This window comes from Salpingoeca rosetta (assembly GCF_000188695.1).
Source record: "Salpingoeca rosetta unplaced genomic scaffold supercont1.29, whole genome shotgun sequence".
Lineage (NCBI taxonomy): Eukaryota > Choanoflagellata > Craspedida > Salpingoecidae > Salpingoeca > Salpingoeca rosetta.
The window spans coordinates 320,826-343,218 of record NW_004754905.1 but is presented as its reverse complement, the minus strand read 5'-3'; the positions used below and the strand labels follow the sequence as shown (position 1 = coordinate 343,218).

General features: G+C 54.3%; 5 protein-coding genes across 5 annotated transcripts in view; all 5 read left to right on the top strand.

The window, feature by feature from the left end:
- Positions 1-1,814, top strand: part of PTSG_09166 (uncharacterized protein) — a 3,504-nt gene extending 1,690 nt beyond the window's left edge. Inside the window, exons 4-7 of the mRNA XM_004989363.1 lie at positions 218-375; positions 567-702; positions 894-1,012; positions 1,270-1,814. Coding sequence (XP_004989420.1) covers positions 218-375; positions 567-702; positions 894-1,012; positions 1,270-1,480 — 624 coding nt within the window. The 3' untranslated portion in view covers positions 1,481-1,814. The remainder of the gene's footprint in view (positions 1-217; positions 376-566; positions 703-893; positions 1,013-1,269) is intronic.
- An 82-nt stretch (positions 1,815-1,896) lies between these two features.
- PTSG_09165 (uncharacterized protein) lies at positions 1,897-7,208 on the top strand. Its single transcript, XM_004989362.1, has 4 exons — positions 1,897-2,950; positions 3,226-3,590; positions 3,961-5,583; positions 5,921-7,208. Exons 1-4 carry the CDS (start codon positions 2,051-2,053, stop codon positions 6,861-6,863), a joined length of 3,831 nt encoding a protein of 1,276 aa, XP_004989419.1. The 5' UTR covers positions 1,897-2,050; the 3' UTR covers positions 6,864-7,208.
- Positions 7,209-7,655: 447 nt separating this feature from the next.
- Positions 7,656-11,976, top strand: PTSG_09164 (uncharacterized protein; the record flags this gene model as incomplete). The annotated part of the gene is made up of 3 exons (XM_004989361.1): positions 7,656-7,758; positions 7,925-7,962; positions 8,344-11,976. 3 exons carry the CDS (start codon positions 7,656-7,658, stop codon positions 11,974-11,976), a joined length of 3,774 nt encoding a protein of 1,257 aa, XP_004989418.1.
- Positions 11,977-12,206: 230 nt separating this feature from the next.
- On the top strand, positions 12,207-19,648 carry PTSG_09163 (uncharacterized protein; the record flags this gene model as incomplete). The annotated part of the gene is made up of 26 exons (XM_004989360.1): positions 12,207-12,235; positions 12,381-12,477; positions 12,708-13,812; positions 13,905-13,985; positions 14,130-14,218; positions 14,313-14,566; positions 14,719-14,740; positions 14,901-15,014; positions 15,150-15,207; positions 15,319-15,374; positions 15,485-15,592; positions 15,725-15,775; positions 15,949-16,007; positions 16,117-16,225; positions 16,341-16,448; positions 16,573-16,739; positions 16,847-17,003; positions 17,102-17,236; positions 17,342-17,504; positions 17,599-17,774; positions 17,924-17,999; positions 18,278-18,367; positions 18,674-18,873; positions 19,057-19,110; positions 19,276-19,342; positions 19,491-19,648. 26 exons carry the CDS (start codon positions 12,207-12,209, stop codon positions 19,646-19,648), a joined length of 3,783 nt encoding a protein of 1,260 aa, XP_004989417.1.
- An 813-nt stretch (positions 19,649-20,461) lies between these two features.
- Positions 20,462-22,393, top strand: part of PTSG_09162 (uncharacterized protein) — a 4,335-nt gene continuing 2,403 nt past the window's right edge. Inside the window, exons 1-5 of the mRNA XM_004989359.1 lie at positions 20,462-20,815; positions 21,077-21,173; positions 21,326-21,370; positions 21,514-21,608; positions 21,815-21,922. Coding sequence (XP_004989416.1) covers positions 20,681-20,815; positions 21,077-21,173; positions 21,326-21,370; positions 21,514-21,608; positions 21,815-21,922 — 480 coding nt within the window. The 5' untranslated portion in view covers positions 20,462-20,680. The remainder of the gene's footprint in view (positions 20,816-21,076; positions 21,174-21,325; positions 21,371-21,513; positions 21,609-21,814; positions 21,923-22,393) is intronic.

Below are 22,393 nucleotides of genomic sequence, written 5' to 3'. Positions count from 1 at the left end.
TCGTCGTCGTCGTGTGTGTGTGTGTGTGTGTGTGTGTGTGTGTGTGTGTGTGTGTGTGTGTGTGTACATGCTTCTTTCGCCTGTTTGTGTCATTCTTTCACTGCCATGCGCGTTGCTAAACACCGCGTTCTTGCTCACCATCCCACCACCCATACGTATCCTCCCCCACTTCTCACTGTTGCCACTCCCTGTTGTTTGCTCTGCCTTATTGCTACAGCTCGTATCCGCTGCGCTGGTTGGCGTGATGACGGGTCTCTCCGACGTGTGCATCAACCCCGACGCCAGCATCATCGGCCTTGCAGAGGTCACCGACCCCACCATCACCTTCTTCATCCAGTGTGACGACGACACCTCACTCGACAACCCGTTTGCTGAGTACGTTGTGTGCGTGAGTGTGTGTGTGTGTGTGGAGGGTGTGTGGGTGTGTGGGTGTGTGGGTGGGTGTGGGGGTGGGTGTGGGGGTGTGTGGGTGTGCATAAGTGTGGTGATCGTGCTCTGCTTGAGTTACTTTCCTCTGGTACTCACTTTCACTCACTTCCATCATCACCTTTCCACACACCCAACAGCGACACGGCTGACCTGACGGATGGTTTCGACTCTGCACAGACGGCGGTCTTGGATCTGCGAGACGAGATTAACAACAGCACCGAGTGCACTCAGTTCAACGTCACGCAGTGCAGCACACTCAGCACCCTCCTCTTGGTGCGTGCAGCGTGCACTTGCGTGATATGATGCATAGTGTACTATTGGTGTTGTTGTGAGCACGATTAGGTCATCAAACGTGCACACACACACACACGCACTCACACGCACACGCACTCACACACCTCTATGCGCAAAATGAGCACTCATTGTCCTCGTTCCCCTTTCCTCCACGTTTCACCTTCAAATAGGACGCCAACTCGACGCTCGGTGAGCTCAACACGGCCATTGGCGCAGATTCGCTCGATGCAAACGGAAACGCGGATGAAGGCGTTCTCCAGCTCGTCAGCTGCTCCGAGCTCAACGGCAGGTGAGCATGTGTAATTCGAGGATGGAGCAAGGGGGTGGCAATGTTGGTTTGTACATTGCCTTGGACGTTGAACCATGTGCGTGGTGGATGAGCTGTCACACAAACAAATGTGCGCTCACACGCACGTATGCACTCACTTACTCACTCACTCACTCACTCACTCACTCACTCACTCACTCACTCACTCACTCACTCACTCACTCACTCACTCACCCACTCACAATCAAACACAATACAACACGCACACACGCCATCAGGTACCAGTTGGTGCTGAATGTGCTCTGCGGCGATGCGGCCGAGGCGCTGGGCAAGTCCACGGAGGTGCTGCTGGGCTTTGCCGTGCTGTACGTCGTGGTGCTCGTCCTGACCCGCCTCCTCACGGACGTGGGCGTGCACCAGACGAACAACAACAAAATCGCGCCCGCAGACACCTTTGACGAAAACGGCCGGCAGCCGTTCCTCGTCTAACCGAACGAAAAGAACAACCAGCGACCTGTGTCGTTTTCGCTGGCTTGTCGTGTTGTCGTGCCGTCTGTCGTCCTGTGTCGTTGATGACGGTTTTCATCCCTTTTGAGTCATTCTGTTGTGCTTGTCCTTTTGCGTTGTCTCACTGTTATGCCTTACCGCTGTGCTTTTTAAAGAAGCGTTGAACGCTGGTGTGTGTGTGTGTGTGTGTGTGTGTGTGTGTGTGTGTGTGTGTGTGTGTCGAGTACCTTCAGACCTTTTTCTTTGCTTGCGTACGTCCATTTCGTTTTCTGTGAATTTGGTGTCCTTTTACTGACAATACACTGAAACTAGCTGAGTGGCAAGTGTCATATTTGGCCATGGAATCACTCGCAAACAAGTCAGACAGCAAGATCGCTCCAGCATACAGTTTCGTCGACGTTGCAAACAGCTAAACAGCGCAGCAAGCAAGAGCAAGCAGTCCCGTTTGCAGGGCTGACAGGCTGACGTGCTCATCGTTTCAAGGCGCCACCGTCAATCGAGCACGCCACTCAGAACAGAAGAACACTCCTCTTCAAAGCACACTCTCCAAGCATGGCAACAACCCACACACACGGCCACACCACGGCCGGATCGGTGTGGTGGATTCGGTGTTCAGATGGCTTTGCAACCATCCAGGAGGTCTTAAAGTCGCACGGTCTACACGAGGGCGAAGGGAAGGATTACGTGCTGACCGTGTTTCCCAACGGTGCGCTGAAACTCACGTTCGCGTCCCCGCAGCAAGCGGTTGCAGGCTTCGAGGCAATGAAGAAGAAGTTCCCGGCAACCTCTGTCGCCTCGTCTGAACTACAACAAATGGCACAGTCTGCGAAGACGCAGGAGCAACAACCACAGCAACGCCAACAGCAGCAAAAGGAGCAGCAGCACCAACACCAAGAACCGCAGCAGCAGCAGCAGCAGCAAGAACAGCGACAGCAAGAACAGCGACAGCAACGGGGACAACAACGACCTTCCACCGCTTCTAGCTCCTCAGGCGCCAGCGGGCGCTCGTTTGCTCAAGTTGTCGCGCATACATTTGAACCACAGGGAGGCTGTCAGAGCACGCCTCGCCAACCTACGCATGGTGGCGATGACGATGAGCGCTCCTCCGATCGCTTGACCACACCAAGACCAAAGCGCCGCGCCTCTGCCGCTGCCAGCCACGTGTATCAGCCAGTGGCAAAACCACTCACTGATCCTGTGAGCGAGGAGAATGAGGAGAAAGCAACAACGCAAGAGCTTCAAGCCCTGCAAGCCCTTGTGCAACAGCTTGCCCGCGCAGAGACGCAGATGGCCGCACGTGCCAAGCTCATGCTCGTGGGTGAGGGTGCTGCTGGCAAGACCTCAACGCTTCGGTCCTTGCTCGGTGAAAGCTTTTTGGATGAGCTGCCGTCAACGCAAGGCACAGAATCAAAGGAAATCACGGCCGACTCCACGACCTCCACACCATGGAAGGTGAGCTGTCTCGGTGGTGTGGCAGTAGTGGGTTGCGGACGTAGGAGAATCAAGGGGTGATAATGTCACCCGTGCCTTGTGCTTGTGCTACAGAGACGTACACACAGGCACACCAGACAAGTCCAAGCACAAACACTCGAGTTGAAGTTAGGAAGTTCACACACACACACATACAAAAGTGCATGCGCGCATTCCGCATAACCCACGGTTTCCCAACCCCGCAATCTCACACCCCCCCTCCTTTACTCACCCACTCACTGTCTGCCGATGTATAGGTCGAGCAGGATTCTCGTTCCGAGTTGTCGCGATGCTTGCTTGCGACGGCGTCACACGCACGTGATCCCAATCACCTCACTCCCCACTCTCAGGCGCCGAGACAGGCAACTGCTCACCCATCAAGCACAGCAAGATCTCAGCAACCTCAGCAGTCTGAACCCCGAGAGCAACAGCAGCAGGGCGACCAGCGACGCGAACCTCCTCCAAGTCCCCCCACGCTCTCCGCAGACTTACAACAGGCCATTCGAGACGTCGCACTTGCTGCAACACTGGGTGATGGCTGGCAGACACAAGTGACGTTCAAAGTCTTTGACCTGGGGGGCCAATCCACTTTCTACATCTTCCACCCCTTTTTCCTGACAAAGTGAGTGGGAGAGGAGGGGGTTGTGTGTGTGTGTGTGGGGTGGGGGGTGGTTGTGTAAGGTGCTGTGTGTGTGTGTGTGTGTGTGTGTGTGTGTGTGTGTGTGTGTGTGTGTGTGTGTGTGTGTGTGTGTGTGTGTGTGTGTCTGCCTTCCCCTGTCGGCGATCCTTCCTTCCTGCCTTCCTTCCTTCCGGCCTTCCTTCCTTCCTTCTTTCCTTCCTTCTTTCCTTTTTTCCCTCTTTCCTTCCTGGTTGCCTATCTGCGTTTCATTGCGCCTCCATGTCTGTGCTGCCTCTTGCCCTCACTTCGCCACTTTTCATGTTCTCACCAGCTCCCAATCTCCTCTCGTCACATGCCATTGCACCCGCAACAGATACGCTGTGTACTTGGTGGTGTTTTCCATGCGCAAGCTGCTACGAGGAACGCAACACGAGAAGACGGAGACGTGGGATTTCCTGGCGTACTGGCTCTCCTCCCTGCACCTCCACGCCAACGGTGCCCCAATCTTCATCGTTGGCACTCACGCGGACGATTTCCCCGACCAAGAAGAAGGTGAACACGTTTCCAAGCGCGTTTCTGAACACGTTTCTGAACGCATCCGTGCCCGCTTGAGCAGCAACCCAGCCTTTCAGTCTGTCGTTTACAATGACCCGCACAGGCTGTGGTTCTGGCCTGTCGACAACACGCGATCGGCAGAGGACCCCATGATACAGGACCTGCGCAAGGCCATCTCTGCCACAGCCCTTGAACAACCCTACGTCACGCAGCACATGCCCGTCTCATACCTGAACCTGTACGACCAGCTCAATACCCTCTCCAGGGACCGCCAGGACCGCTCGCTGTTCACAATGCAGGAAGTTGATGCGGTTGCCCGCACATGTGGGCTGCGCACACGCGAGGAGACCACGGCTTGCTTGCGGTTCCTCCACCTGTACTCCATGCTGTTCTTCTATGACCACGTGCCAGGGATGCAGGACTACGTGATCCTGAGTCCGCAGTGGGCGGTGGACAAGATGACGCGCGTGATCCGCAATTTCAGCGTGCACCCTGACCCACAGCGTGACCCAAAGGCGCAAGCCCTCGGCGGCGTCTGGGACGACCTGGTGCAGCGCGGCATCCTGCACCGCTCTGTGCTGGACGTGCTGTGGAGTGACATGCACGACCAAGCGCCCGGCCTCGCTGACCCATTCCTCAACCTCATGCTGGAGTATGGGCTGTGCGTCGAGTACACACCACCTGCTGACGCTGATGCTGATGCTGGTGCTGGCCATGCCTTTGATGCTGCTGTTTCCCGTGAGAACCGCGCCGCCCAACAGCAGCAGCATCAACAGCGCCTGCGGCAGTACGTGGTTCCAGCCATTCTGCCCATGACGCTGGGTCCTGCTCAGGAAGGGGTGACTTCGCTGACGCTGAGCACGACAGCAGCCGCACAGCTGTATCCTTACCCTGGATACGAGTCGGAGGCTGTTTACATTGTATTCAGCTTTGAATTTTTTCGGCGACGGGCGAGCGTGACCGTTGGAGACGTCAAGGCTGCCGCCTTTATGCCAGAGGGCCTGTTTCCACTAATTCTGGCAAGCGTCATGGAACACGCGCAGCACGGAGCACGAGACCATCCGTGGCTGAGCCGCACCCGTGCCATCATCGACACCGACGTGGCTGAGATTGAGCTGCAACTTGTCCCTGCTGTTGGTGGCATCAGGCTCAAGGTCTCCCATCACCACGCTCAGCCTCGGACATTGTTGCAGGCTCTTCCTGCCGGCATTCACCGTGCCGTGTCTGCACGCTACCGCGACCTGAACATGCATGTGCTGGTGCCAAACGACGAGACCACGCTGCTGTTCACTGGCGATGTGCGCCATCACCACAAGCATCGACGACCAATTCGGATTGGGCCAACAGTCACACTGGCGCCACAAGAGCTGAGCAGGAGGTATCGTCATCTGCTTCCAATCGACGAGGTGCAGGACTGCCACGACGTCTTCCTCAGCTACAGGTGCGTTTGCGTATCCGTGTGTGCCTGTGTGTGTGTGTGTATCCGTGTGTGTGTGTGTGTGTGTGTGTGTCGTGTGTGTGTGTGTGTGTGTGTGTGTGTGTGTGTGTATCCGTGTGTGTGTGTGTGTGTGTGTGTGTGTGCCTGTGTGTGTGTGTGTGTGTGTGTGTGTGTGCGTGTGTTCTTGCGTACTTATGGTGCGTGTGGTGCTTGTGTGTGTTGGAAGCACATGCGATAGCGAGTGACAGTCCTTTTTCTTGATGTGCATCTATCCTGTTTCTTGCGCTCGTGAATGTACCGCTCACGAAGTGTTTGTTGTTGTGGTGACGTTTGTCGGTAGTGCCGAGACGGACGCAGTGGTTGCTGCGTCTTTTGCTGACCGCCTGCAGATCCAAAATGTGTCAGTGGTTGCTGACCCCTGGGAGGTCATTGTGGGTCACGATATGTGCCGCGCTCGACTCGTGAACATCGCCCACAGCACCGTTGCCAGCCCAGTGTTGTCTGCTCGCGCCTTTCAGCAGGTGAAGCGGCAATGCACACGCAACGTTGCGTGTGGGCTGCTGCTGGACTGGACAGCCATCGTCGTCATGTTCAGGGCAGCATCAGGCGATATGGATGGCGCCCGAGACAAGCTGATGATCCGGCGAATTGCCCCAGTGACGCTCAGGCGGCCAACGCCGGACCTGGTGCAGCTGGAGGCACTGGTGCAGGAGCTACCAGATACACCGCACAAGCCAACCATGCTGGAGATTGCCAATTATTTCACTGTGCTCGGCCTGCCGCTGCCAGTAGCGATGAGCGTGCGCACGGTTGCGAGCACGCTGCTCAACGCCCTCTCACGCGTGATGCGCCACACTCCCGCGGCAGCCCCTTTTGACCATCACATGCAGCAGCAGGTGGGCGTGGTCCACGACGCTGTGACACTTGAACTTCGCCTGCGGACTTCGACGCAGGCTGATCTGCTCACACCGGATGGACGTGAGGGGAAGGCACGCGACCTGTACGCCTCCATCCTCAACCACCTGTGGCAGCTGTCTGCCGATGAACGCCACGTGCTTGCTGCGCAGTGCGGCATGAACCACATCCGCCCGCATACCCCCGCTGCAGCCTTTGTGAACAGCTTGGAGACGCGTGCACCGCCAAACTGCAATGCAAACGAGGCGTGTTACCTGAGCAGTGCGTCTGCCAACACGTTGCAGCCTCTGTTGGAGTGCGTTGAAGCGACCCTCGGACCGAACCACATCATCGCTGTGCAGATTCGCCAACGGCAACGAGTTCTGTAAACGACGGTGACGGAAGGGGGGAAGGTGTAGATGCGTGTAGATGTGTGTCTGTGGGTTAGCGTGTGTGTGCGTGTGTGTCTGTGTGTCTGTGTGTGCGTCTGTGTGTCTGTGTGTCTGTCTGTGGATTTGCGTGCCTGTGTGTCTGTCTGTGGATTTGCGTGCATGTGCACAGACTTCACTTCACAGTTCCCGTCAGCACGAATTTGCTGTCCTGGTGGTTTTTTTTTTTTTGAATTTCCTTTGTTGTGCTTCATGTTTTTTTTTTCTGTGAAACACGTGTTTCCTTTTGTTGTGACCCTTTCCCAAAACGCCGAAAAGGCAATGAAAGCTCTTTGGAAACGGAAAGCCTTTCCTTGCTGCAGAAAAAAAAAAAACTTCAGCACCAAGACAAACTTCGGACGCAGGGCTGCACTTCCACGTGCCAGCAGTGCATTGATTGAGTTTTCTTGCTCGCCGCCAGGCATCTTCTGGCAAAGCATTTCTTCTTTGTGTCGCTCATGTTGTGTCTTGTCGACACCCGCAAAGACACACGCAAACACACACGCAAGCACAGACACAAGACACACTCAAACACAAAGACACACTCAAACCAGACGCAAAGACACACGCCTGCACGACACACACACGCACACAACGACGCGCACATTTCCACAACCACACGCTCACACACAGACACACACACACACAACACACACACACACACAACACACACAGACACACACACAACACACAAGACACACACACAACACACACACACACACACAACACACACAACACACAAGCAGACAAGCCATGGTCAAGCCGCAATCCTGGGAAGACGTGAAGCTTGTCGATCTTCACACCCACTTGCTGGGCAATGGCGACAGCGAGTTTTGGATGAGGCTCTTGTTCTCCCGTGCGTATCATCGCTGATCGCCTCTGCTTTTTTGTTCTTCGTCACCATCCTCTAACAGAAACCCATGACCTGCTCCATCCAACAGGGTCCGCGCTGGATCAGTCTTGGAGTCATATTCTGGTGTGGAAGACCAATCCCCCACCCGACGACAGATCGCCCGATGCAGTGCCACCGCTTGCCGGGGAGTTTCTTTTCCCAGAAAGAGTGAGTCACCTCAACACAACAACGACACCACAACTACACCTCGCCCACGCCAGCAACACTGAAAGAAAGCCAGCACTAGCACATAGTGGTTCCACCCCTTCTCTCCCTACTTCCAAAACACCACTACTTCACACACACACACACACACACACACACACATCCAGCACCAACCACACTTGCACTTGCCTACTGTCTGTGTTCATTTACGATTGCTGTATCAAATCAACACTCAAATACACATCTACTACTACGCTTGGTCGACTACAAGCACCACCGCGATGACACCACAACTACACGTCAGCTATGCCAGCAAAGCACAAACTCACACGTCCTCCCCTTTTCCTTCCACCATCCCCCTCCAACCTGTGTGTTTCCACACAGGTCTACGAAGATCTCGAAGAAGCCCTGGGGAATCGCTGCGTGCCAGAGTGGGCCCTGAACCCTGAGAATGGCAAGGTCAAGTGCCGCATCGGCGGGGTGAGTATGGAGCTGGACCACGAGCAGTGGAACGCCAAAGTTCACGAATACTTTCCCGCATCGCGCCGGGCGACAGAGACAGGCGTCCAAACAACAAGCCCCGCAGACACGTCGCACACTACAGCGGACGCAATGGCCACCGCGGAGGACGCAGCAGTTCCGCCGCAGCCTGCCGCAACAGCTGGCGCTGCGGATGCGGAAGTGCCACCAGCGACCATGTTCCTGCTGCCCCCCGAGCATTTCCAAGCAGACATTGTCATTCGCCAGGACCACCTGATCGAAGCGCTCGGCCTGACATTAGCAGACCCGCTTGCGTTCAGCAGGATGAGGGAGCGGCTGATGCTCAAGCGCGAATACTTCAAAGAATGCATCATCTGGAACGCGCGCAGGCAGTGCCTGGAGATCTGCTGTGGCGTGCCTCGGAACAAGCTCATTGACCACAGAAACGGGCTGACGAAGACGGACCGCACGGTGTTCGATGCCCACATGAAGAACGCCTTCTCCATGCTGAACCCTGACGGCACCAAACCCAGGGTGGTGGACATGCACACGTTCCACAACTCCTTCACGCCCGAGTTCTACCCGCGGCGCTACGTTCTCAAGGACTCGCTGTACGAGCAACGGTTGGACGTGCTCGCAATCTTGCTGCGGCACAGCCTCAAGCGCTACAGTGCCACGTTTCCGCGCACGTCCTATGTGGAGTTTTCCCTCGGTGCCGGCGACTGCGCGCGGCCACACATCCTGGACGTTTTGGCTGCGTTCCATCCCTTTGCACGGGACACGTCGTTCTTCTTCACTGAATTGGTGTGGCGGGACGACAAGAAAAGGCGCCGGCCCACAACAAGCAGCGAGGACGCCAGAGACATGCCGCACGCGGCCAGCCAGCAATCGGCCGCTGATCCCATCGCTGATGTCGACTCGGAAGTGGAGGAAGCAGAAGCAGCAGAGGTGTTGCAGGAAGTGCTGTATCAGGATTCGTTTCAGGCCAGTACCCACGCGAGTCTGAGCATGGAGGCGAGCGACGACGATGACGAGCTCGGCTCACCTGAGCGACATCAGTCGCAGACGAGCGACAAGCCGCCGACGCCCAACTTCAGATACCACTACTTGCTCGATGACAGGGATCGGTTCCCCACGTTCTACCTGCTCGCAGGCATTGCCAGGAACGTGAACGACAAGTACAAGGAGTGGATGTGGGACAACCCCATGCAGGCAGTCGCCGAGTTCGAGCGACAAATTGCTCGGGCCGAAGACCGGGACAGGGACATGTTCAGGGGCCAGGAAGAACAGCTTGTCAAGCTTCGAAAGGCTGCAAAGGCCTTTCCTCGGCTGTTCAGGTCACTCGTGGTGGGCATTGACGTGATGTCAGACGAGCTGACCCAGCCGTTCTGCCCACTGGTTGTCCCGGCGTTTGCGCGCCTCATGCGCACGTGTCGCCGGCTCAACCCCCAGTTTGGTGTGCGCATCCACGGCGCGGAAAACGTGCCGGTCTGCGAAGCCAAGACCAACGCGTTTCGCTGCGTGGCGGCACACGTGTTTATCGTTCTTCGGGGGCTCAAGGTCGTGCTGCACACGCTCAAAAGCATCACGCGCGACGACGACACGCATTTGAACTTCATCCGGGTCGGGCACGGCGTGCAGTTCCGCAGAATCTTCTGCCTGACAAAGGATGCGGAGAAGGTGGCAAAGCACCGCAAGTCGTGGCTGCTGATCCAGTACGTCCATGACAACGAGGCGTGGCTCAAGAACCACGTCGTTTTCGAGGTCAACCCGACAAGCAACGATTACCTTGTGGAACGCCAGGAAGCGTCGACGTTCTGGTGGTTTGTGTCACGCGGCTTCCTGGCTGTGCTGGCCACGGATAACGACGGCATTTGGCCCATCGACCGGTGCCGGCAAGGCCACTACGACCACTTTTCTCTCGCGGCTGAGTACTGCAACGCAGCAGCAGATCAAACGGACGCGTTCTGGCGGGTGGCCAAGTCAAAGGCATACGATTTCGTGATTCCAAAGCACCGCGCCGTCAAGGAACGCGTGCACCGCGTTAAGGAACGCGTGCACGAGACAGCGGTGCGATTTCAGCTTGCCCTCTCCGCGTGGGCTGCCCGCGCGTTTGCGTTCATGGACATCGTGGGCGGGGAGCAGGCCCAGGCAAGGCTTGCCTTGCGAACCGTGTTTCAGTTTGCCGAAAAGCACAAGCAACAGCTGTTTGCCGGCCTCTTGGACCGGCAGCAGGTACAGCAGGTGCTCAAGGAGGACATGAGGGTGTTCTACAAGAAGAGTCAGGCCGCGGTGAAGGCTTTCAACAATCAAAACTGGAGGCAGCTCAGGCACGCCATGGCCGCCTTTCGTTCCCACGCCGGCCGCCAGCCTCGAAACCGGGTGATCCGCAGATCGTTTCAGCACGCGCTCCCTGGTCTCTGGCCCAACAGGATGGTTGGCGAGTGGCCCCAGGACCGCTTTTTCAGGGTGTGCTGCGAGTACTTTGCGTATTCCGGCCAAATTGACCTTGGTCGCGAGGGCCGGAGGCCGCCGCGCGTGTTCCTGCTCATCAACAAAGGGAAAGGCAAGATCAACGAAAAGGAAGGCGAGATCAACGAAAAGGAAGGCGAGATCCGCCAATTCTTTGAGCTGGATTGCATTGAGGAGCTGGGCGACGTGTGGCGCCAGTTGGTGACACTGCGGGACTTTCGCATTCTCCACGTTGCTCGCCCACCCAACGACTTGATGCACAGCCGTTACAAGCTAAAGGACAATGACCGCAGGATCTTCTCGCACGTGTTTCTGAACACGTTCCCCACGCTTCAGCAGGTGCAGAGCGTGCTGGACAGAATTGTACCCGAGGAAGGGCACGGGCGAGACGAGCTGACGCCTATAAGTTCGTGGAACATCAACCTCTTCCCTCGGCGCTTCAGAAACCTTCCAAGCAAGGCAGCCGAGCCCAAAGGAAGAAGGGGTGCCGTGCGTATTGCGACGGTGTTCAACGACAGTTCGGACATTCGAACGTCGGATGGTAGTGGGTGCCAGGAAGCAGCGGTGTGCTACCCGTTCTGCTGCGACGGAGATGCGCTGCAGGCCAGCATTCGCTGCTTTGTCACATTCCCCGGCATGCAATTCCTGATTGGGGTGCAAGAGGGAGATGAAGAGGGAGAGGAGGGGGAGTGGGGGGATGGGGAAGGTGAGGATGAGGGGGAAGGAGACGAGGGGAACGAGGAGGGGAACGGAGAAGGTGACGGGGAAGGAGGGGAAGGAATTGATTGGGATGATGATGATGATGATGACTATGATGATGATGATGATGATGATGATGATGATGATGATGATGATGATGATGATGATGATGATGATGATGATGATGATGATGATGATGATGATGATGATGATGATGATGATGATGATGATGATGATGATGAAAGCGAGAAGGACAGCAATGAAGTGTTTGCGGATGAGGATTCTCACCGACGTGAGAGACTGAGGAAGCGTCGGTCGGATGAACTCGTCACGGCGTCGAAACAGCCCAAGAAGAGGGATGACTGAGGGGAGCTGTAAATGGGGTTTAGATGGATTGGATCCTGTGTGTTTGTTCGTGCATTGGAGTAGTGTGCACGCGTTGTTACTGTATCGCCTTTGCGGTGCCGTTTCACTTTGGTGTCTGTTTGCTGAGTGAAGCGTTTACTGTCCACCTTGGAATGTTGAGCCAATATACAACAGTGGTCAAACAAACAGATGCGAACAGGTGTGCCTGCGAAAGCAGATGCACGGTCGTCATGACACACGAGAGCACAGACACGTACATGTGCGCAAGTGCATACATACGAGAATGCAGGCGTACGGGCGCAGACATACGAGAATGCCAGTGGGAGGTTGTGTGGGAAGGCAAGTCACGGCAGGAACACCATGAAGAGGAGTAAATCTTTTTTGCCCTTTTTTTTTTTTTTCAGGCTGAAGAGAGTTTCCTGTTTTCCTGCTGTTCGGGAAAGAACTGTTAGATTTGACAGGACAACAAGCAAGCTTTGGGGTGACGGAGAGGCGACGCGGGTGCGTCAGTGGGTCCTGAGGGTTCACGGAAAGTCAACTTGTGGCGAGAAGGGCGCGGCATGTTCCCTGTTCGGGAAAGAACTGTTATATTTGACAGGACAACAAGCTGGGGGTGACGAAGCTGCCACGTGGCAGTGTACAGAGTGTCAGTGTAAGAGTGTCAGTGGCGCAGCTCAAACAGCGTCGACGTGAAGCTCTGTAGTTTTCATTTTGCTTGCGTTCCTGCCGAGAGCAAACAAGATAGCATGCCAGCGTTTCTCAATGAAGAGGCTGCCCCGCTAGGGTTTGAGCAAAACGCTGTAGAGGCAGATTGCTTTCCAGACACCAAGAAGCGGTTTGACAGCCGAGGCTACTCAGTCCAGCACAACCCGATTGCCAAATCCCTCGTGAACAAAACTGTTGCGTACATCAGCAAGGATCTGTCTCGGCTGAAGCAATCCCTTGCTGGCATCAACCGTCGCTTGACGAACGAACAAAATGATGCGCAAGTTGAAGAAGCAAGGGATGTGCTGCAAAACCTGGAGCAAGCCATTCAAGACATTGTTGATACTGTGCGCCGCTTCCTCACAAAACCACAACAGGCACAAGACCAACGCGAAGGACATGAACACGATCCTCCACCAACCTCACAAGAACTTCTCAACGCGCTCGATCAAACAGTCATTGACGCCATTAAGCATAGGAACGAAGAAGACATTGTGGGACAACGTCCAGCTGAGAACATTGGCGAACCCTCGCATCTCGAAGACCTACATCATCACTTGACCTTCCTCCTTGCTGAACAAGATGACGATGCCCCCACATTCCACACAAAGTTGCACGAGCTTGTGCAGAGCTGCCCCAACATCGATCACACGCTAATGCGATTGGCAGTCATGTTACCAGCACTTTATGATTGGTTCTTGTTCATGAAATCGTGTGCTGGAGCTTTCGAACGATCAGCTCGCCAGTTGCTCGAAGCTTGGCCCCAAGGGTTTTCTGCCGAAATGGCCAATAAGCTCGAGGACAACCTGATCAAGCCATTGCAAGAGCTATTCAACATGTTGCTCGACAGCTCAACAGAAGCAAACGCTGCACCATGCGTGGCAAAACTAAAAGATCTGTGCATGAGTCTGCAGCGAGATCCTTTCAGGTCAACACACCACCATCTCAATTGGATGCCTGAATATTGGCACGGGGTTGCACGGTTGAGCTCACCGAGCTTGGTGCTGCATGTCATCGGCAGCACGGACGCGTTTCTGCAATTGGAACCCTTGCATTCAGAAGTTCGCGACAGCCTGCAAGCAATCGCCTCACACACAAACGCATGGGTTGTAACTGACGGTTCTCGCCAAGGTCCGGATTGTTCTTGCATACCCTCAGTGTGTCTGGTTGGAAGAAAAAGCAGCGGTGTCTTACGTCAATCCTTGTTTTGCGCGCACTTACAGGCATTGTGCAGTGCATGTCCCGGGCACTGAAAGATATTGGCCTGTCCAAGACTCCAGCGAGACCCTTTATTCTGAGCATCGGTAATGTTTCGGCTGGCGTTTGTCGTGCCTTGAACGCAGTTGGGTTGCTTGCACGCACATGTTGAAGGCCTCTGTAATGACTGGTGTTGGCGCTGTTCGCTCAAACAGAACACCGGGAGAACGCCCCGCCTTACACCGTTTCAGGCCCTGCTCGCGAAAACGACGACAGAGACGAGGCAGATGCGCACATTAAGACATGCTACAACCATTCATTTCGGTCGTCATTCGTGCAGGTATGATGACACTGAGGAGATACGAGGTGCCCGGTATCTCAACATAGTGCTGACGCACTGTTGTCTTCATGTTGCACATTCTTGACTGCCACAGGAAGCCGCAAAACACCTGAAATGCCACAGTGTGGCTGTCGTCATTCGAGGAGACAAAGCCGCCCTCAACGATGCCCTTGCAGCGAGTAAGATTTTGTCCCGTGTCGCGCTGGTTCTGACCCTGCTGACTTCGCTCACCATTCCTGGCCCACCCATGCGATCAGATGTGGCAGGTGTGCCAGTTGTCGTGGTGAAAGACTCTGGTGGCATGGCCAAAGTCCTTGGATACGCATATCACTTGCTGCACAGCTCACAGTAAGCGTGCTGTGTTGTACAGTGCTTGTTTGCACTGCCTGATGAGATACAAACACGCACATACATACATACATACATACACACATACATCCACACATACAAACAATGGTGCATACATTCATTTTCCTTCTCCCCGTTGTTCACCACTGCAGGTGGCGCCACCGCGATCACACGGTACAAGGACTCGAAGCGCTAATTCGACACATGCCTGAATGTGAAAATGCCAACGATGCTGAAATACGCAGTATCAAGAGAGACGTCATTCGCTGCGCAAGCGACAAAAAGGGGGTGAGTTTGCGCACTCCACAGTTCCCGCCTTGCTGCTTCCGTGCAGATGCCACTTCACATGCAGTGTGTGGAGTACCTTCTCACTTCTGGTGATGTGCAGATGATTGTGTACAAACTGGACAACCAAGCATCCTGGAATCTTGTGAACTGCGTGTATCAGGTAAATATACATTGCAAACCTACCGCTTTCGATGTGCATACCCTCGACTGTGCGTCGAGGTCATGAATATGTGTACGCTCCCAGTTGTACAACCAGAACACAACAAGCTACTCTCATGGCACCGACTTGTTGTAGGCGATTTGTCAGAACCCCAGCCAGACCAGCTCCAACTATGACAATCTGCTGACCCTTGGTGAGTCGCGGTTATATGTTGCTTACATGAATGTTTGTCTCCAGTTGAACTCGTGAACTTGTCAACTTGTGAACTCGACAGCTCATGATGCACCATGACTTATGTTATCAGCGATGCAGCTGAAGATCTCCAAGCTGCCGAAGACAACATCACTTGCCGTTGAGCAGGTCAGTGAAAGTGTTGTACAGTAAGTGTGCCGCTTGAAAGCCGATAGTGCGCCAGAGCCATTCTCCTTCACCAATCTCATGACAATCGAAACACCTGCATGTGCGTGCAGATCAGGAGGAGCAGCCCCGCCTTTCGATTCGTGATGCATCGAGCCATCCGCCTGAATTCCGCCGCCTACGTTCAACTCTGCATCGATCGAGGCGTTCTTTTTCACCTGGTATTGCTCCGCTCACAAGGGAGGGGAAGGGCCGTGAGTTGTTGATTGTGACAAAGAAAGGTGTGGAATCTTCCCTCCCCCATTTGTTCCTGCATTTTTAACACGACTTGCGTGTGCTTCATTGTCACTCAGAAAAACCGCCAAACGGTGTTTCACGAGAAGCAGTCCCCCCACCAAGAATTCGTAAGTCTCTCTTGTTCTGTCATCTGTGGACACTGCACGATTCTCAACTGGCTGACTTCGTTCTCGATGTTTCTTGGGCTTGCTCAAGTTGCGTGCCGTCAAGCGCGATCAGATGGAGGCAGCAATGGTTCTATGGATTCACTGCGATCAAGCCCTTTCATGCGCAATGAAAGCCCAAGCAGTACTGCAAGAACGAGCAGATGACATCGATCAACACGAGGGAAAACAGCGCGTCAGGGCATGGGCAAAGTACGTACACTGAAAGTGCAAATACGTGAGACAAAATTCGCGTGATGTGATTGCCACAGTTTGACTTGAAAATGCCATTTCATACATTGCAGGGAGCTGGAAGCGAAGGCCATCGAGTTGCTCAAAGAATGCAAGAAGCAGGATGTTACCAAAACGCGAAAGCTACTCGAGAAGGAGTGGGAGAGCAACAACGTGTTGGAGGTAATCAAACTGATCCGGTTCTTCATTTCACAAAGCAGTTCCAGCTCCTAGATTGCTGTATGATTGTTACAGTCTGCTTACAACATCATCTTGACCTTTGCGACTCTGTCCTCAGATGGCATACAAGACTGACTCCAACAAGTTTCTTGCCAAAGACCCTTGTCAGCGCTTTGTGACAGAGCAGTGGTATGGCGACATGTCGAATGACAACTCAGTGCCGAAGGTATGGCACAGCCTCTCCGTCTATGCGGTCCATCTGTTGTACATGCCTTGCTCTGACACATGTGAATTTACACGTGTCGCTGTGTGCCCACATTTATGTATGCCGATGCGACATTCTCTTGCAGATTGCACTTTGTGTCGCCTTTTTGTCTCTCCCAGTCATACTCTTAGAGCCTTCTCAGTCTCGGAAGCTTCATGTGCAAGCAAACAACAACGACGACGACAAGAGCAGCAACAGAAACACAGGCCTCTGTCACAAGCTTGGCGTGTTCTGGACCGCCCCTTTTGTGAGGTACTTATCATATCAAGGCTCGACCCTCACGAGCAAGCAAGCTTCTTGCAAAGCACTTGCTCTGCATTTGTGTTCACGCTGAATGCACTCTCCCCTGCTCGTGACAGGCTGTGGATGGAGCTGTTTGCGCACTTGGTCTTGTGCTGCCTGTTTTCCTTCTACCTCTTGGATGAGCTGCCAGACCACCTGTCCCGCGTTGAAATTGCATTGATGGTGTGGTTTGCAAACTTAATCGTCGAGGAGATCCACCAACTTCAGTACCATGTACGTTACCCAGCATTCAATGATGCCTGCCCTCATTGTCTGATCACACGCTCATCTTTCTTTCCCGCCAACTCGTGCCAACATTCATAACAATGCAGCTGCGGAAAGAGTGGGGATACTTTTGGACCCGACAGTCCTGCTGGGGTCCACATGCAGTGGAAATGATCTTCTTTTCCCTGTACATTGCAGGACTTGTCACGCGGCTCAGTGACTTCCATGATTCAGGGACGAAGGTGTGTGTGGTTTGTGGTTTTCATGTTCTGCACACGTTCCAGCGACATGCTTGATGTTTTCGTCATCAACTCACCGGACGGTGTTTATTGTGTGTATTCTCCCAGAGAGCCACCAAAGCCATCCACGCATTCGTCGGAATTATGTTGTGGCTGCGCACACTTGGCTTCTTGAAAGTGTGCCCACGCCTTGGGCCCAAGATTGCGGTGCTGTTGCACATGAGAGACGACATCCTCATCTATCTTGCCCTCCTCGTCAGCGTTCTTGTTGGTAAGCTCGCCTTATCCTTCTTCTGCTCATTCACGCCGTGTGAGTTGGATCTGCACCCTCTCAAACACATCATTCTCGCCCTCGAATTCGCTAGGTTTTGGTGTCGCCTTTCAGGCGGTGCTCTATCCGCTTACAAGTTACAGGACGCAGAAGGTCATTGACGTCTTGTTCCGTCCGTACTTTCAAATTTACGGCGACCAAATCCTGGAACATCTCAGTGACGAAGCCAGCTGCCAAGGACCGCAGCTGTTTGAGAGCTGCCCCACGCAGGTGCAACTTATTGCGCGTTTCTTAGTCCCCCACTTCTCTGACAAGAGGAAGGGGATCTCTCATGTCCGTGCTTGGGCACTTTGAAATACACACACACACACACACACACACACACACACACACACACACACACACACACACACACACAGGAAGTCCAAATGCTGCCGTTTCTCTTGGCCCTCTTCGTTCTTGGCACGACCATTCTGCTTGTGAACATGCTCATCGGTAAGATTGATCTCGGGGTATGTTCCTGACACATCCGCAGCTGCATCCGGCGTGTTCACAGTTTAAGTTGTGCACTTTTCTGACGTCCAAACTCACGCTGATGTCATGTCAACAGCCATGTTCAACAACACATACAGTCGAGTCCATGTTCAAGCGCACGCCTACTGGGCTCATCAGAGATACGGTAAAATCATTGCATTTGCTCGGCCGTTTGGGCCTTCCTTGATTTGAGGAGTTGCGCACTCATTACGATGTCCCCTGTTTTACCCTTGCTCTAGGACTCCTTCGTGAGTACAAAAAACCAATTCGAACATACTTTGCGCCACTTGCAATCGTCTCCGTTGCACTCAAGTTCCTTGCAAAGGCATGTGTGACGTGCAAGAGCTGCAACTGCTGTTGGAGAGAGGACAAGCCAGTCGAACCTAACGACAACAACACACTTGTCCCGCAACGCAATCCTGAACCGCACACGGAACGCGGGGGGATGGTCTTGTGCAATGGCTATCGCGACAACAACACACTTGTCCCGCAACGCAATCCTGAACCGCACACGGAACGCGGGGGGATGGTCTTGTGCAATGGCTATCGCGACAACAACACACTTGTCCCGCAACGCAATCCTGAACCGCACACGGAACGCGGGGGGATGGTCTTGTGCAATGGCTACCACGAAGTTGACATTGATCGGAGGTACAATGAGATTGCCGGAGAGCTGGATGCCATCCTTGAAGAGCGCAGTATGCGTGAAGATCGGGAACTGTGGTATTTTGAGAGGTCGGCGAAGCATGCCTTGCAGGAGCAAAGCCCTGCGTTTTCTGGCTTGGTGGCCCAGGCAGCCAACGCCAACAATGACCTGCGCCCATCTCGAGCACAAGTGGAGTCCTCCCTTGCCATGCTGCGTGCAATTGAAGAAAGGCATTGGCATAACTGTGGCTGTTGCGCTGCTTCACCGTTGGTGCGTATGAGTCGTCCTGCTTGTTGGCTTGTGCTTCATGTTGAATGTTCAACACGAGAATCTCATCAAAACTGCTTTTGCCCGCGCATGCTGGTTCACCAGACTCTTCCAGAGAAATGGGCTGGCGCCTATCAACGCCTACAGTCCCTATTCTTGGTTCTGACTCGATGGAAGCGGACACATCTTCATCGACGCGTTGCTCGGGAGGGTCGTCCAACGCTTGAAGTGCTTGTTCTCCGCGATCACTCTTCCATGATGTTACCTCTTGTCTCCGAGGATTTGAGCGCAACCTGGGATGGAACTTGCCGCCAAATCCGTCAGTGTTTCGGCTCCCCTTCATATGTCGTTGTGTCGGACGTGCACTTCGAAGACGATTGCGCGTTTGCAAGTTGCCACGACAACATCGGAGACACACACTTGAACGCGAGCGAACCTCACGAAAGAACAAAGGAGAGGGTGTGGCTGCCGTTGACTGAGTTAGTTGCCACGAATCTGCTTGATCCCCAGCACAATGGTGTGTCTGTTCATCTACAAAGGATTGCTGAAGCGCACGGGAGTCGCTGGTGATAGATCTGCTTGTTCACGGGCCAAGAAGGTTGTCTCCAACATCTGGAGGGTCTTGCCCACGTCTTCCTTGTCAATGGTTGCTGTGGATCTTGTTGCCGTTCCACCGGCTCACTACGACTGTGCTTAGACGTCTGTCACTTACACTTCCAATCCCTTTCCGCTTTCTGTGACACCTTCCTTCTTCCGATGGTGATTGCCCACAAACTCCAAGCTGTTCTGTAGTTCTCCTTTGCCTTGTTGTTCATTTTCATAGAATGAAGCACACAGTCACGTCATCCTGTCAAAACGCGAGCAAGAGGAATCTTGTGTTTGTCATTCGGAGACTGTCACCTTGAGTGGGTCCTTTGTGTCTGAGCTTGGTTTGTAACATGATGTGACATCCACACAACATCGTAAGTAAGAAACCCCACCGACTCCTCATCGTTTCGTCGTTTGATGTCTCACGCCTCATCCTCCTACATCTTTTGCCCTCAGCGCCACCTCATATCTCTCTCTCTCTCTCTCTCTCTCTCTCTCTCTCTCTCTCTCTCTCTCTCTCTCTCTCTCTCTCTCTCTCTCTCTCTCTCTCTCTCTCTGTGCCCTTCCGAAAGCGCCGTACCACTAACGTTGTCACATCCCCATCCCCATCCTTTTTGAACGCACGTGGTGTCAAAATGTGACGTCACTCTGATGTCACCCTTGTTCACCCAACCGATCCAAACGCAATTATTCGTTGCCGCCCTTTTGAAAATGCGACGTTCAAAGTGGCAAATATTATGCAGACATGCAAACATGCCGCTGCTGCCTCCCTCCCCGTACCGACAGGCTCCAACCACTTGAAAAGCAGACAGGTGACATCACCCGCCCTCCGCCACCGCAGCATCTCGCGTCATCGCCATGCACAGAAACAACAAGAAGGTTTGTCTGTGTGTTCTTGTTGTTGTTCTCTTCTCCCTTGCCACTGTCAACTCCGTCATGTGCCAGCAGCTGTGTGCTTGGTGTCTTGTTCGCTTGTTGTTCTGTTCCCCGACACACTGCACGTCTCACGTGTTCAGGCACGCGTGCCCTGTTCATTTCTCTCGTCTCCAACTCGAACCACACACCTCTCCACCAAGACGCACTGCAGCAACACCTTCCTTCTGCCGCGACTAAGTTTATCGCTATCGCTGACCATAGGACCATGGACTTTACTGGCTTGCGGGCTGTTCGGCTCGCCCTTTTCGTGGCTGCCGCCGTGATTGCCACCACCGAGACCGCCCACGCCCTCCTCGACCTGGGAGACGAATTGACCTTGTCGGAGTTTCTCAACGATGCGGTATGAGGGGATGATGCGGCAGAGTTAATACGTGTATGTATGCGTGTGTGTTGTGTGTTTCGCTGTGTGTTGTGTTGTGTGCGGGTTCGTGCGTATGCGTTTCTCTTTGCCCCTCGTGCTCGCGTCTCTCCACCACCTCTCTCCCTCCATCTACAATTCCTCTCTGCCCCTCCCACTAGCCCACTCTCCTCACACTGCATCCCTCTGCCATCTCACCCCACTTTCACTCCACCCCACCTTCACTCCCCTCCCGCCTCACAGGGCATTGATGGTTGCGCGGCGTTGACTGCGTCCCCAATCGGCTACTACTTCCAAAGCGGTCACGCAACAGGCCTCTCTCGGTCCCGCTGCACCCTCGGTCAGTGTGCGTGCATGTGTGTGTGCGTGCATGTGTGTGTGTGTGTGTGTGTGCATTCTACATCGCCCTGTAAACTGCCTTTTGCCCGCCTTCCTGCCTAGCCAACCGTGTCTCACCCCTCCTGAACTCACCCCTTCTTCTTCTGTTTGCAGGTGGCACGTGCCAGTGCCGGCACTTCGAGGCCTGCGCCAATGGAGGTGTGGGTGCGTGTGTGTGTGTGTGTGTGTTGCCACCGGTGCCTGCTGTTGCCTGCCTCCTTACCTCCTTCGCACTCGCTCACGCGCATTGCTTGCCACTCACCACCTCCTCCGCCTCGCCCCACGACATCCTCCCTCCCCAGATTGCCTCAAAGTGTACCGTTGCAACGACACGGAGTCCAGCGGTTGCGTCGCCGTCTCCCCCTGCTCTCAATCGGCCTTCAACACGACCCTGGAGGTGTGCCCGTGTGTGTGTGTGTGTGTGTGTGTGCATGTGCGTGTGTGTGTGTGCCTGTGCTTGCATGTATTCAGGTTTTCGCGTACGTGCCTTGTTGTTCACGCGTGTCTACATCTCCAATGTGCCATTGACGTGTCTCACAACCGTACACACCCCTCCCTCATTCCTCATTCCCCACCCCTCTCAACACATCACAACCACACCAGGCCACTGTCCGCTGCCGCAAACCGCTTGATCAGCGTGATGAGGACAGCCTCAACTTCTTTGCCATGCGCTGGAAGCAGGCGCTCGAAACCGACTGCGGCATTGGACGCGTGAGTGTGTTATGTTGTGTGTACGTTGTTGTGTATGTTGTGTGCATGTGTTGTGTACGTTGTTGTATGCTGTGTACGTTGTGTATGTTGTGTGTATGTGTGGTGTGTATGTGTGGTGTGTATGTGTTGTGTGCATGTTGTGTGTATGTTGTGTGCGTGTGTGCGTGCGTGCGTGCGTGCGTGCGTGCGTGCGTGCGTGGCGTTTGCGGGCTCATTCCTTGCGCCAATGCTCTTTCTTGCGTGCGTGTGTGCGTATGTGCGCGTATGTGCGCGTGCCAGCTCGAGCCTTTGGCAAAACTGCAACGCATTGACCCCCTCCTCCTAACATGCCAGTCGCTCACACACACACACACCCACACACACACACCCACCACACCCACACCCACCACACACACACACACACACACACACACACACACACACACACACACACACACACACACACACACACACACACACACACACACACAC